The sequence below is a fragment of the Meriones unguiculatus genome, chromosome 15 (genome assembly GCF_030254825.1).
Source record: "Meriones unguiculatus strain TT.TT164.6M chromosome 15, Bangor_MerUng_6.1, whole genome shotgun sequence".
Lineage (NCBI taxonomy): Eukaryota > Metazoa > Chordata > Mammalia > Rodentia > Muridae > Meriones > Meriones unguiculatus.
In genome coordinates, this window is record NC_083362.1 from 6211838 (window position 1) to 6227302 (window position 15465).

The following is a 15465-nucleotide window of genomic DNA, read 5'->3' on the forward strand; positions in this document are numbered from 1 at the left end:
GAGCAGAGCACACAGCTTGCAGCCCACCCCGTCCAGAAGAACCCGCACCCCAGCCCCATCGGCCCACCGCTGCCTCCTCACCTCCATAAAGTCCTTCCTCTGGCTGGAGACCCGCAGGGCCGCAGGGAGGCTACGCCCCGATTTCTGGTCCCAGTGCTGGGGGTGGGGGGAGAGGAGGGCAAGTCTGAGCCTTATTGTACTCCCACCTGGGATCCCAGGCCAACCAGACTCCCCAGACTCCACCTTCCCACTTAAAGAGCCGCTGTTCCCAGCGCCCAGATGCCCAGCCACGTCTGGTTGAATTGATGGTTTTGAATTGTCAGGATCTCGAACTATCTGGGAAGACAGTCTTAGTATGGCACTGTCCAGGTCGGGCTGGGCTGTGGGTACATCTGCTGGGGACTAGCCTGGTTTTGTTAACCGAGGGGAGACCCGGCCCACTGCAGGCGGCGCTATTCCCTGCACAGGGAACCCTGGACTCTGTGAGCAGAGGAAGCAGGCTCCGTGCTCGGCACGAAAGCCTTGTTCCCTGCTCCCCGCTGTGGATGCGGTGTGGCCAGCTGTCCCACCTCCTGCCACTGTGACTGCCCACAGGAGGAGTGTTATCGCCGAGCTGCCAGCTAAATGAAAACCCTTACTCCTGCAAGCTGCTCTCCGCCAGGGCACTTCGCCACACCAACGGAAACGAGACACCTCAGCACACGGCGTCGCTCTCGGTGCCCAGCGGGGAGGCTCACCTGGCCCTCGTGGAACTGCTTGCCGGGGCTGGTCTCCTCCGGGTGGTAGAACCACTTGACCCGAACCACCATGTTGTTGCCCCACGACTCCCACATGCTCTGGATCCGGCCGATGTAGGGCAGGTTGGGGCGGCCGGCCGACAGGAAGACGGCGCAGTCCCCAATGCGGATCATCTCCTTGCCCCGGACGATGGCCTTGTAGAAGAGCTTGCGAGCCTTGCCCTTCATGCCTCGCCGCTGTGGGATGCATTCATCAGGGACCAGAGCCCAGCCCCACGGAGCCGAAGGTGGGGCGCCCCACCAGCCAGGCCGCGTCTGGGCAGTCCTGAATCCCCCACCCCTGGGCCTAAGTCACCGCCAGCAATCCTGGCGGTCTGCATGGAAGAGCCGAGTTTAGCAGCGCTCCCAGCCAGCCCTGAGCACACACAGCGAGGGCTGCGACCAGCTGCTGGGTTGGAACGGGTGCAGCCTTAAAGGAACTATCAGGCCTCCGGCTCTCCGCCTGTGCCCAAGCCACAGAGCCAGGACGGGCCCGTGGGTAGGGGAACCCCATCCATGAGCCTGGCTACTGACGGTCAGTTACTGTCCCCAGAGGCTCTGGTCTAGGAAGTGGGGAGGAAGCAGCAGGATGGGGCTGGCGAGGTCACTGGGCCATCAAGGTATGCCCTTGGGGGAATTCAAGGCCTGAACTCTCCCTCTCTTTCTTCGCTTCCTGGACATGACATAAGCAGTCTATTCCCTCCTACGCCTCTCCACTCTGACACCCAGCACCTCACCAGAGAATAAAGCCATGGTGTCGAGGACTGGTGCAGGGATGAAGCCCTGGGCTCCATCCTCAGGACGCCATAAACCGGGCATGCTAGTACGGGCCTGTGGTCCCAGCAGTAGGATGGCAAGTCAAGTTCACGCTCGGCTATTCAGAGGGTGTTTGGTTACTGTGGGAGGACACAGTAACACTGACTCGCTGGCGCTCGGGATCTTTCTACCCACAGGTATGGGGCGGGCTGTGGACCAGGACGGCTGCATCACACACCACATGGAAGCTTCCAGAATAGCCACTGGCCACATCCTCCACTGAGAAGTGATATACTCGTGTACCTCGTCTCAGACATGCTGCATGTATGTGTATGTGGACATGGATGCTTTACTCCTGTGCTCATGTGTTTGTGGTCTATTTATGATGGCTACTTTTCTCACGGATGACCAAATACCTGACAGATTAAAAAAGGACGAAGATTTGCTTTAGCTCATGGTTTCAGAGGAGTCCACGGCCATTTGACCCTCTGTGCTTGGGCAAGACGCCCGGCAACGAGGGAAGGCGCAGCTGTTCACAGGAAATGGCCAGCAATGGCACACTCAGGACACTCGCCTCAGGGACTTACTTCCTCTGGCCAGACTCCACTTCCCACAAGTGTCTACAAATCCAGCCTGGCACCACTACAGTGTCCCATTCAGAACTCAGAACTCGGCAGTGTGTGGCTGGTGGGGGGTGGGGTCGGGGGTGACACTCCCCAACTCCTAACAGCACCCGCGCGCACGCACATGTGGGCTTGGTGCCAGGATGCGTGTGCACGCGCACACACATGTACGTGTGCTTTTTACACATGTAGGTGGGCACACGATAGACAGGGGGCCGGGGGTGCTTAGAGCCTGCTTCTGGAAGGCCAGCCACCACTGTCAGGTAGAGGTGGGACCCATGACCCCTGGCCCACCTCACACGGGCTGCTCGGGGGTACCCAGAGTCTAAGCCAGGCAAAAGGTGTGGACTGGTCACTCGTGCTGAACTGGCGGTCGAGAAGCGACTGATGCTGAGGCAGGTGCACTGACAAGCAGGCCCGGAGGACCCGCTCTTCCTGGCCTTGGCACCACAGGAGGGCCTGTGGGTCCCTGCTCTGTCCAGACTTGAGCTCCAAAAGGAAGTCTGTGTACATGAGGCAGGGCCCTTCTATACCAGACACGGCCTCTGGACTGAAAGGAATTTGGCAACCAGGGTGCTCTTCCGGAACTCAGGGGCCCCTCACCCGTGACCCCCCTTCCAGGAACTCTACCTGGGTGGGCTTGCCAAACCACTTCCAAAGCTGCCGGGCGGGGAGGAAGGCGGCAATCTTGGGCCGGTTCTCCACTGAGGGCAGCCGCTGCCGTTTGGCCAGCTCCTTGGTGGTGGGCAGGTGCACACCTTCTCTCTTCTTGGGTCGGCTCTTGGCTCCAGCCCCAGTCTGGGCCTTGGGCTGCAGAGTCTGCTGGGGCTGGGGCGGGGGCTGGGGCGGCGGCTGGGCGGCGGGGGGCGCCTTCTTGCCCGGGGAGTGAGCTGAGGGCCGTGCCTTGCTCGGTGGCTTGGGCACCTTGGCAGGGAGCGCTGGCTGCGTGGAGGGGGCAGGGGCTGCTTCGTCGTCCGAGCTGCAGGAGGAATCCTCGTCTGTGGTGGAGGAGGAGGAGGAAGAGGAGGAGGAGGAGGAAGAGGAAGAGGAAGAAGAGGAGGAAGAGGAAGAAGAAGAGGAGGAAGAAGAGGAGGAAGAGGAAGAGGAAGACGAGGAGGAAGAAGAGGAAGAGGAGGAAGCGGGAGATGAGGCTCTGGAGCTGGCAGCACTGCAGGTCCGGCCCCCTGCACCCCGGCCGTCCTCCCTGTTCTTCTCAGCGTCCTCCTCTCCTTCCGTCTCAGAACCGCTGCTGCTGCTGCTACTGCTGCTGCTGCTGCTGCTACTGCTGCTGCTGCTGCTGCTGCTGCTGCTGCTACTGCTGCTGCTGCTGCTGGTGGACTCGGACTCCTCTGCCCCGTCTTGTTCCGCCTGGGCCTTGTCCGGGCTCTCGGAGATGCCAGCATCCTCTACAGGAAGCCCCGGCCCGGGCTCCTGAGTGAGGTCTCCTTCCAGAGCCTTGGGCCAGGTGGCCTTGGGCTCACTGCTGCCAACAGCTGGTGGGTAGCTGCCCAGGCTGAGCAGCCCCGTGGACTCCGGCCAAGCCCCGGGCCCCGGATCTTCCCTCAGGAGCAGGGCCTCTTTGGCCTTCTTGCTTTTGGGAGACATGACCCCCTCGTGGTCCAGTTTGACAAGTAGTTCGTCATCTTCCCCTGGCCTCCGGGGACCTTTGGCACCTGTGCCCTCGGAGGCCCGGGTCTTCTTGGGTTTGGGGCGAGTGGCAGGCATGGTGACGGGCATGTTGATAAGCGGGGCTGCACTGGGGGCCGGAAGTTCCCCAAAGGGCTCAGGAGCTGGGCAGCTGGAGAAGGTTGGCGGTATGGGGCTGGGCTGTGCAGACACTGAGCGAGCCTTGGGGGCCCTGGGCCGCTTCTCCACCGGCTCCGGGGTGCTCTTCTTGGAACTTGGAGTGTTAATGGGCTCCAGAGCTGAGGGAGCACTGGGGGCCTCGTCTGTGGCAGCCCCTTCCTCCAGGACGGCAGCTCTGTCTGATAGGGAGATCACAACTAGAGGTCAAGGGTGGAGAATGCTGGGAGAAAGGTAGGATGCCTCCCTGCTGGATGAGCTGGGATCCCACTCAGAAAGCCCCCATGGACTCCTTGGGAGGGAGCTGGGGGCAAGGTCCCTGCCTGTGCAAGCCCCTCGGGAGGCCCTTCCAATGCTTTCCAACTCCTTTAGTCGGTAAGAGTACCACACAAAACTGCCCAGAAGCTTGGAATTCTCCTAAGGTGGAGACAGGTCATCACAGGATGCCCTACACCCCAGCACCCGATTCCCACAGTGGTCGCAGCCCCTCCCTACCCGGGGAAACTTACCACCCTTGTTTTTGGCACTGGGTTTCCGTCCCCGCCCTCGAGCCTTGGCCCCTGTAGCCTCCTGAGGCCCCGTGGCAGCCCCTTCTTTGCCTTCCCCAGTGTCTTTGCTGGTCTTCCTGCTACGGCGTTTTGCACTGGGCACTAGGAGTGCTGGGGATGGCTCGGCACCTGCAGGACAAAGGGGACAGTGGCTCAGGTATTACTGATCCAGGCTTCTTGCATACAGATGGGATATCCTGCAGCTAATTCATATCAAGGAGCTCAGCAATAGGGCCTAGAATCCCCCAGTGAGGGACTGGGGTGTGGCTCAGTGGTAGAGAGAGTGCCTAGCTTGTACAGGGCCCTGCGTTCCATCCCAGGGATGTAAATAAAGAAGAGAGAACCACACTGAGCCCAGAGACATGTGGAGGGGACGCAGGCAACCCTGAGCAGCCGGTAGGATGTGCTGCCGGGTAGGCAGCCAGACAGGAGCGTGGGTGTGTGGGGGCCAGCTGGGGTTTGCAAGGATGCCCTCCCTCCCCGCGAGCCACAGGCTCGTCGCTCACACTGGATTTTATAGTCCGGCGGCAGGAGGCGGATGTGTGAGAGCGGGATTCTGCCGGTGTCGCCATCATCAAACTCCACGGTGATCAGGTCTCCGTCGTCTTCCATGTCCAGCAGCCCTGGGGGAGAGGGCTCGTCAAGGAGGCTCTGAGGGCTGTGGGACCCAGCGGTGGGTACACGGGCGTGGGCTTTAAGGGCCACCTGGGTCAAGGGCAGAGGACGGCCCCTCCAGCTCTCTCATTTCTGGCCCTGTGTCTTACGCTCTCCGAGGTAGTGACCGGTCATACACATATCTGGGCTTGCTCATACACAAGACCCTCCCCAAAGCCACTCAGAAAAGCATTACCAAGTACATCAGCTCTGAATCTCGAAGACATGAAGTGGGCCTGTGCCAACATTCCAGAACATTCCATAGGGCAGAGTCACAATCGAGAGCAGTTGGAATCAGACCCTGTGCATGCCACAGGCTCTACCGTCGAGCCCAATCTCCAACCCTGTTTTCACTTTCAGTTGTTGAGACAGAACCTCACTGAAGATGCCCAGGCTGCCCTTGAACTCACTTTATAGCCCAGGGAAGCCTTGACCTTGTGATCCCTCCTGCCTCAGCTGTGTACCTGTGGGAGGAGGCCTGTGCCAGCAAGTCTGGATGATTTTAGATTTGGCTTTACTGTGCTAACAGAAGGAGGTGAAATCAAGGCCAACGATGCAGGAAGACCCCAATAGCTGACGAAGGGAAGGGGTCAGTATATGCAGGATGGGTGCAAAGATTTGCACAGCTATAGACGGAAGGGCACTAGGTACATCTGTATACTGAACGCGGAGACACGCCAGCCCCTTCCAATATGCAAATGCTCAGTCCAAATCCCCAAAGACACGGGCCTTGTGGTACCAACCCGTTAGGAGGAAGGACCTTCCCACACCAGTATTGGGGAATCCCCAACAGAAGCCTCACCCACCCACCAGCCTGCAGAGCTCCAGACTGGCGCTTCAATCCCTCTTCCCCCCAGGGACCAACCAAGATGCCAGGACAATCGCCAATGACAGGAAGAAGAAAACTAACCCAGACCAGGAGGGGACACGAAAGGAAAAAGGAGCCGAAGGAATCTCAACAAACGAACAAAACACCCTCTGTGAGATTCTCTAAAACCAGATGTCCTGGTGGAGCAAAGATTTCCTTGAAAAATCAACCCTCAAGGCAGCCCAGAGTCAAGGTGTGAGCAGTGGTATATATGTGCCTATAATCCCAGAACTCAGAGCCTGGGGCGGGAGGATCGGACACTCAGAGCCAGGCCTGGCAGGAAGGTGTGGCGGATGCGCACACTGCTGACAAACCTCAAGTTGCAAGCTGCATCCCGGGAGCCCGCACAGTGCAGGTGGAGGGCACACGCTTGCAAGCCATCTGGGCTTCCACATGAGTGCCCTGGCATGTGCAGATTTCATGCCTGTGTACACGAGCGTGCGGGCACACACGCACACACACAAACACGACAGAAAAGTAGAAACAACAAGAGGGCTAAACAGTTCTATAGAAAGAGTAACAAAATGAGCCTCCGACAAAGACTTAGGAATTACATTTTTAGTGTGTGTGCAGGCAGGTACAGGTTCACATGCGTGCACATGTGTGCACATGCGTGCAAGCCAGCAGGTGACGCTGGGTATCCTCCATCGCTCTCCACCTCACAGACTGAGGCAAGTTCTCCCAACTGAACCCAGATCTCACTGACTCCGCTAATCTAGCTAGGTGGTTTGCTTTGGGATCCCACATCTGTCTTCTACATGTTGGAATCCTAAGGAGACATGCTCTCCTGGCATTTACTTGGGTGCTGGGCTTCTGAGTTCAGGTCCTCATACTTGCACAGAAACTGTTTTACCCACTGTGCCATCTCCTCAGTGCCCAGATTAGGAATTATAATGTGGTGAATTTGCCAAATCTAGGGGAAGCTCAAATCTATAGAAAACAATTGTAGCCAGGCATCATGGCACACACCTTTAATCTCAACACTTGGGAGGCAGGAGCAAATGGATCTCCGTGAGTTCGAGGCCAATCTGGTTTGCACAGCTAGTTCTAGGCTGACTTTGAAAAGGTATGGAGAAGCCAGGGCGATAGTGGTACATGATTTAATCCCAGCATCTGAGAGGCAGAGGCAGAGGCAGAGGCAGAGGCAGAGGCAGAGGCAGAGGCAGAGGCAGGTAGATCTAGTTAGAGGCCAGCCTGGTCTACAGACCAAGTTCCAGGACAGCCAGAGCTACACAGAGAAACCCTGTCTCAACAAACAAATAAACAAACAAAAGTTAAGAGGTAAGTTATTTCCAGTGTGGAATCTATACCCAGCTCAACTGTCTCTAAGTAAGGGGAGACTAAACAGATGGTAACACAGGGGCCTTGATAAACTTATCACGTGTGGAGTCTGTCTCAGAAAACTACAAGGGGCTGGGGTGCGGCTCCGCTGGCGCTGTGCCTGCCAGGGGCACACACGTCTTATTCCTGGCACTGCATTAATTCAGCGAGAGGGCCCATGTGCTTAGAAGCTGGAGGAAGGCAGGGCCAGAAGTTCAGGGTCCTCACTGCCTCATAGAGGGTTTAAATCTAGCCTGGGCTACACGAGCCCACCTCTCCAAACACACAAGCTACTGAAAGATCTGTTAAAATGAAGAGATGAACCATGAATGCGACACAGAATGTCAAACAGAAGAGACCAAAAGGACCCTTAGCATGCTGGCCAGGCTCAGCTCTAAAACTGCAAGAGGCCCCCTGAGGCAGCCTGGAGAGCGCCTACCCCTGCATGACACGGGAAGACAGGAAGTCTCAGAATACCAGACTCCTAGGTAAACGTTTCCTATGGTGGCATCATTTCCGGGGAATGCTCAGTGATTTGCAGGTGGGAAAATAAACACCTTCCCAGCTCAATCATGGCTTAGACCACACAGGGCACCTGCTGTTGAGCGGCATTCAGTCTCCTGGTGTGTAAAATGTGACGTAGCTAAGGGATGTGCTGTGCTTGGCCTTTCGGTCCAACCAACATCCACATCCCCACGTAGGTTGGTTTTGGAATCACTAAGCTTTGAACTGCTCGAGTATCCACTTCGTTTTGTCTGACATCCCCACTATATATCTTCTGGGGTACCCATTTATTTCTCTGTTTTAAGCCTTGTTTGGTTTTTTGTTTGTTTGCTTTGTAAAAATGATTGATTTATTTTATGTGCGTTGCTGTTTTGCTGCATGCATGTCTATGTGATGGTGCCAAATCACGCGGAGCTGGATTTCAGGCAGCTGTGAACCGCCATGTGGGTATTGGGAATTGAACTCAGGTCCTCTGGAAGAGCAGCCAGTGCTGCTAAACACTGAGCCCTGTCCCCAGCCCCAAGACTTACTCATTTTTACGTAGGTGTATGTGTGTATGCCCTGTATAAGTCTGTGTACCATGTGAATGCAGGAACCCATGCGGGCCAGAGGAGGGCACCAGATCCTCCACACCGGAGTGCCAGCGTGAGTCGCCATGTGGATGCTGCAAGGCCAGGAAGCACCTGTACCGGCCCAGGCCATCTCTCCAGCCAAGAACCTGTTAACTCCTTTGGCTTTAAAATATGTATGTCTCCGCTTGTTTGTATGCGCGTGTCTGTGTGAGTGACTGAGCACACGTGTGTATGCAGAGGCCAGCAGAGGGCATCACGCATCCTCGCCTAGCATTCTCAGCCTATCATTCATTCCTTCAAGGCAGGGTTCCGCCTTGAAACCAGAGGCTCGCGTTTTCTGTAAGGCTAGATGGCAGCAAGCCCCAGCGATCCTCCTGCCTTCACAGTCTGAAGAGCTGGAGTTGTTACAGGGAGGGGGAAGAAAGGGAAGGGAGACGGGACAGCGGGTGGGTGGGATATGAACTTGGTTTTCATGGTTTTGAAGCAAGCATTCTTGCCTCCAGGCCATCACGCCACCCCTACCCTATTTATTTTTTTTGTCTGCGTGACTTCCAGTCTCTGTGGGAGCCACAACATCCCAGCTTTCCCATGTGACTACTCAGGCCCGGCAGTCTGTGCTAACATTGGGTAGAAACCTTCAGTTTGGGGGCCTAACCGGTAGCATAGGTCATAGGTCATAGGTCACGGGTCCTTTTGAAGGTTGCACCTGGTGTCTGGTGCCCCCCCCACTCTCTGCTTCCTGTTTATCGTGTGAACATGATGTTAATCATGCTTCACGCCACCACGGTTGGCCACACATGATTGCACTGCTATGAGGTTCCACCTTGCCCAGAGTCAATAGAGCCAAGGGCCAGGTGAGCCCCGTGCCCGCTGAGGCAGCAGGGCAATCCAGGGCACCCCCTGACCTAGGCGGGCCACAAGGACAGTGAGCCGTTCTCCGATGATGGGGTTTGGAATGCCTCCCCCAAGAAGCTGGGGTGCAGCCAGCCTACAGGCAAGACTGCAAGGTCAGACGGCATGCCCGAGTCCTGACTTCACCCAGAGAGCGCCCAGGTCAGGCCGCACCAGAAAGCCCGCCTGGAGTTCAGTCACTCTAACCAGCCTCTACAGTTAACCCAGCCGGTCTCAGTGGTTCCAGTGACCAGATGAACAGGCATATCAGGAGCTGGGGGAGCGGTGTCTCACCTCGGACCACCGTGCCTGGGTACAGGCAGCGGTACTGCTGACTCCAGTAGGCCGCGATCCGGGTCCCCTGGGGCAGGAAGCGCGTGGAGGCCGGCCGCACGTCTATGATCTAGCAGGGTACAGACGGAAGGTCGGAGGTGACTGGGAAGGCAGTGACCAAGAGTGGAGCTCGGGCCACGGCCCTGGAGGCCCTCCCTCCCCTCTACTCCCCTCCCCACCACTCACTGCTTCCTGCAGAAGTTGCTCTAGGCAGTAGATGTGGGGACGGTTTCCACGCTCGCCTTCCACCACCACACGGTATCTGCAAGGCGGGGACACGTGTGTAATGGGGCAGTGGCCGGAGAACACCCTTCAGGAGACTGAACACTGCCCGCACCCACCAGGGCCCCCTTGGCCGCCCGGACCAGGGGAGTCAGCGTGGGTTCAGATGTCTGTTAGCCTACACTGTAAACTGGACTGCTCTCGCTCTTCCTCACTCACGGACTGCAGGGGCTAGAAAGCGTGCCCAGCCAGACCCCTCCTTCCAAAGGAGGGCCACACGCCTCCCTCACCGGCTTCCTGCGGGCCCCCTGAGGCCTAGCTCCGCCCAGCAGAAGTGGGGCCTACGTCGGGGGAACTCTCAACTACTGGCCTCAGCTGCCCCCAGAGGACCCCACACCTCAGCGAGGGGAGGAGAACCTGCGGGGGCCCCGGATAGGAGCGGGTGCGGAGGCTGCCCACTCACATGTCTGGAGAGTGCACAGTCTGCACGTGGCCCGCGTACAGCAGCTTGTCGTCCATGGGGATCAGCACGCGCAGGCCGTCCTTCAGCTCGTCCTTGTCAATGATGCATGAGCGGGGGGCTGCAGAGGGGCGGGCAGGAGCCGGGCACACTCACAGGGTGTCCAGGAGCAGCCGGGCCCAGGCCCACCCGGTGACTCTGCCAGCCCCTCCAGGAGATGAGGGCCTTGGGGCTGTCTCCGTATACACTGTGTCCCAAATGCCCTCGGGTGGGGGGTGGGCGCCCCCCTTCCCAGGAAGGTCTCAGGTGAGTGAGAAGCCGGGAGTAACAAATTCTCCCCACAAATCAAAACTCTCACAGTCCAGTGGATGCTAAGGTGCTTTCTTCCAACACTGTGCCCCTGCCACGTCCCTAGAACGCTGCTGTTCTCCACCTGAGCCCCATACCCCGCAGACTGCCCATCCCAATTTCTCCCCTTCTTCTCCAGGAGACCTTACACCTGGTCCCTGTCCTTGGCAGGCATGAAAAAGACCCAACTGGACGTGTGGTGGTAGCCTGCCATCCCCATGACAGAAGAGACATGAAGACTAAGGTGCGTGGCCAGCCTGAGCTACACAGTGAGCTCAAGGCCAGCAGAGGCAACTTGGTGAAATTCACTCTCCAAGTTAAAAGGCTGGGGGTGTGGCTCAGTGGTAGAGCCCCTGCCTAGAATCCCCCAGTAAGGGGCTGGGGTGTGGCTCAGTGGTAGAGCTCCTGCCTAGAATTCCCCAGTGAGGGGCTGGTGTGTGGCTCAGTGGTAGAGCATCTGCCTAGAATATCCCAGTGAGGGGCTGGATGTATGGTTCCACAAGAGACAGCCTGCCTAGAAACCAAGAACAAGTAATTGTCCAAAATTACATGTCTAGAATGGTTGAAGATGTAGCTCAGTCTGTGAAGCTTAACATTAGATAGATAGATAGATAGATAGATAGATAGATAGATAGATAGATAGATGATGGATGGACAAATGTAAAACGCATTCCTCTGCTGCTCCTGCTTCTGCACCCATGCTCATAGGCAGAGGGAAAACTGTGCACCTTAAAGTTGGTCTTGACAGTGCCAGTTGCTTTGGGCAGGGAACAGAATGCTAGCCAGTTCTACAGAGTCAGGGGAGACCTCCTGGTTTTCAGTCACCCCCATGGGCCCAAGCTGCGCCACTCCTATCCTTGTCCTGCACAGCTGCAGTTAGTGACAGTCGGGGCAGAGTGCGGAGCTTGGGCCTCTACAGCCCATCAGCATGACTGCATGCCTGCCCAGGTCAGCGCTGCCACCCAGATGCATGCGTGAGCACATGGCTGGCTGAACCGCTGCCAGTGTGACCAAGGCACCCCAGCAGGGACAGCCTAGCTCCTCTTCCAACCTGCTCCCCACAGCTCACACCCATCCTCCCTCCTCCTAGCTCAGACCCTGGGCTCCAAGTACCCTGTTTGGGGCGTAGCTGAAACACCCCTAAACTGTGGCCATCATGGGCAAATGTATAATCGCTCACACAGTACCTATCTCTCTGACAGCTTCTCCAGGACCTCCTAACATGGGTCTTCACCTCTTCCTGCCCCCATCCTCGGGCATCTGCTCACATGACCCACCACCCCACCCATATGTCTCCCACCTAACCCATCATCCTCCAAGCCGTCTCCCTCACGCTGTCAGTGGTGGCGGAGGCTTCCTGGCAGCAGCTTCCTGCCTCCCAGCCGCCGGCACAGCCAGGCTTGCGTTAAGATGCACAGTGAGCCTCTCCCTGGAGACTGGCCCCAAGATCAGCATGTCATCTGCCTACTTCATCTCTCCCCATCCCCACCTCAGGGCTGGCTAGGCCGGAGCTGAGCTGCCCCAGCCTCAGGGCCTCGCCCTGCGCTGAGGTCTAAATGCTGCCGGGGAACCCCCGAAGCCTCTCAGGACACTCACCTGGGGTCAAAGGTCGCTCTGCGGCCCCACCTCGGGGCAAGTGCTCGTCCTCGGAGAAGCTTGAGTCCTGGTTGGGCTCAAAGTCCTCCTCCGCTGCCATACACTCCATCAGCTTACTCACGGCACCTCCTTTTCCTCGGTTCTGGGGGAGAACACACAGGCTGATGCCACCGCACAAGGCAGGCCCGGGTCGTCCTGTCATTCTGGGAACACTCCTCAGAAATCCAGGGCCACGGTCAGTTTGCAGAGGCACTGGCCACAGCACGGTAGTCCAAGCCTTGTATACTCAGCACAGTACCTAGTACTCGGTGCTCAGTACTCTCATGTGAGCACAGCAGACACCTTGGCCTCCGCCACAGAGAAACTGACTTCTAGCCATGGACAATGAAGCTGTGAGAAAACTGGGCCATGGGAGCAGGCGATGGCACACCCAGGCACACCATAGCTCTCTGCCAACAAAGAGGAGCCTGAGCACCCCCACGGGGCTGAGGGAAGGTCTCACAGTTCAGGTGGTTACAGTCTCGGCTGAGCCCTGAGCTGGCACAGGATACACTCAGGCTTGTCACACTCATAGCCAGCACGACCACATGGGCTAGGGGCATTGCATGCCCACGCCTGAACTGAGCCCCAACCCAGCCTTGATTTATGAGCCGCCCTGGCATCCTTACCTCCTTCTTCACCTCCTTTCCTTTGGCCTTGGCCTTGCTGCGTTTGGCAGTTGCCAGGGGCCCTGGGTGAGTGGCCCTGGAGTCAGGCAGGGTGGAAACACGGGCCGGGGGCAGGGTGGCTGCTGAGCCAGCCTCCTTCCCTTTCTTCTTCTAGAGGAGAAAGCAAAGGGCAGAAATGTCAGAGGGCAATCGGGGGGAGGGGGGCGCCCAGGCCACTTGGGCAAGGAGGCAGGGTGTAGGAGCCATGGCTCACAGAAAGCACTAGAAAGGCCAGACCTGTTAAACTCGAAGGCCTGTTCTTCAAGGGAAGAAAACAGCCGAGACCTTTTCACCCGGGGGGTTGGAGGGGGTGCCATCTCTCAGCCTGGTGACTCCCCCAGTCTCCTGCGCTTCTTCTAGGCCCTTGGCCTGAGCTCTGTCTCTCAGGGGACAGAACCCGTCCTTACGAAAGAGGTCCCGTGCACACTGCATCCTCCACCGGCAGAATCCGGCTTCACGCTTGCTACAAATCCCTCCTCCCTTCCCCTGAGCTCTGCGGATCAGCCAACAGAACTCAACTCTCACTGTAAAGGTCACCGGCGCTTTGCTACTTTGCAAGGGTTTTAGATGGATAAAGGTGCAAAGTGTTGTTGTGATAACTGTCACGTGGAAACCTCTTTCCAAAGTTTTACCATGCTTAAATGTGTAAGAGAGATAATCGGGGTCAGACTCTGGAAGGTCTGCCCCAGTGCCTGCTAAAATGAGGCCGACCCGGGTTTCATCCTTGACTCTCATGCACTGTTTCCCTGCTTGCTACCTGTGAGGCCATGACCAACTCTCACACCCACGTGACCCTCATCATAGCACACCTAAGACAGCACTGAGGCTCCTCTCTCCATACAAGAGTTCTAGATTTTATTAAAATTTTTTTTTGTTTGTTTTTGAGACATGGTTTTTCTGTGTAGCCTTGGCTGTCCTGGACTTGCTTTGTAGACGAGGCTGGCCTTCTATTCACAGAGATCCACCTGCCTCTGCCTTCCTGAGTGCTGGGATCACAGGCGTGCGTCACTGGACATGGTCCCCAGGTTATTTTTATTGGATCTCACTTATGTACTTATGTATTATACATGTTAATAATATAACATGTAATTGATTTATATAACATGTATGAGTGAGGGCATGTTTTTGCCCCGTGTGCATGTGAAGGCCAGAGGATAACTTGCAGAGTTAGCTCTTTCCTTCTACAACACAGGGTCCAGGGATTGAACTCAGGTCATCAACCATCAGGCTTTGTAGCAGGTGTCTTTAAACACTGAGCCATCTTGCTAGCCCTCGCAGTGCATTTCTATCATCACCACATAATTTATTGCACAAACCAATAAACAAAAAAGTGCTAAAATGCAAAACCATGAATCTGCAACAAGCCTCCTAATAGCAATGTGTATATTATTACAGAACTTTCCAGAATCTCACACAAACAGGTAACTATGCAGAAACATTTATGTACAAACTTTTGGCTTTTATAATACTGGGAATATTTCATAAACTCGGAGCTTTGGACATGCTAGGCAGGTGCTCTACCACTGAGCCACACCCCAGCCCTCACTGGGGGATTCTAGGCTGAGGCTCTAGCACTGACCACACCCCAGCCCCTCACTGGGGGATTCTAGGCTGAGGCTCTAGCACTGAGCCACACCCCAGCCCCCTCACTGGGGGATTCTAGGCAGGGGCTCTAGCACTGAGCCACAGCCCAGCCCCTCACTGGGGGATTCTAGGCAGGGGCTCTACCACTGAGCCATACTTCAGCCCCTCACTGAGGGATTCTAGGCTCTAGCACTGAGCCACACCCCAGCCCTCACTGGGGGAGTCTAAGCTGAGAGATACAGACAAGCACTCTATTATGAGGTGTCTCTCCCGAGCATCCCAGCATCCACAGAGGCTCTGTTTTGCCGAGGGCTGTCCCATGTATGGAGGGACTAGTTTTATTTAACTACTCATTCAAATGCTATCAATACCCAACAACAACAACAATAAAGCCTTACCAGTGAGTTCTAGAGGCCATGCTCCTGGAAGGGCATTTAAAACGGTGCAGCTGCTGTCCGGTCACCTGTGGATATGTGTGCACCTTCCCAGGACTAGGCACCGAGGGAGCCTCCTCCTATGCACCTCCCTATAGAGAGCTAGGCACTCCGCCCTGCAGGTGCAGTGACCAATGTCTTGCAAACAGGGTCATCCAAACAAAGATCTGGAAATAACCTAGGTGCCCAGCTAGCTGCCACAGGAGGCGACGCCCACCCACTAAGGCTTGAGCTGCAGCCTCAGAGCTATGACCACGGTTTAGGTAGTAACCAGCTCGCTGAAACTTTGCCTCAGACCTCCAGACTACAACCTACACGTGGCAGTGAGAGGGTTACAAGTTCAAGGCCAGCCTGGGCTACAACAGACCCTGTCTGAAAAGACAACCCAAGCTGGAGAGATGATGGATCAGCAGGTAAACAGGCCTTTCATGCAAGCCTGCGGGCCTGTGTTTGATCACCAGAATCC

The 15465-nt window shown here is 56.7% G+C and overlaps 1 protein-coding gene across 8 annotated transcripts in view; it reads right to left on the minus strand.

Annotated features, from left to right (window-relative positions):
- Nucleotides 1-15465, minus strand: part of Tnrc18 (trinucleotide repeat containing 18) — an 89613-nt gene that overhangs the window by 2046 nt on the left and 72102 nt on the right. For all 8 annotated transcript variants that reach the window (XM_060368055.1, XM_060368061.1, XM_060368057.1 and 5 more), the window contains 10 exons: nt 12943-13092; nt 12275-12416; nt 10334-10451; nt 9835-9910; nt 9610-9718; nt 5013-5129; nt 4468-4635; nt 2786-4140; nt 738-974; nt 82-156 (listed from right to left, as the gene is read on the minus strand). In XM_060368055.1, coding sequence (XP_060224038.1) covers nt 82-156; nt 738-974; nt 2786-4140; nt 4468-4635; nt 5013-5129; nt 9610-9718; nt 9835-9910; nt 10334-10451; nt 12275-12416; nt 12943-13092 — 2547 coding nt within the window. The remainder of the gene's footprint in view (nt 1-81; nt 157-737; nt 975-2785; nt 4141-4467; nt 4636-5012; nt 5130-9609; nt 9719-9834; nt 9911-10333; nt 10452-12274; nt 12417-12942; nt 13093-15465) is intronic.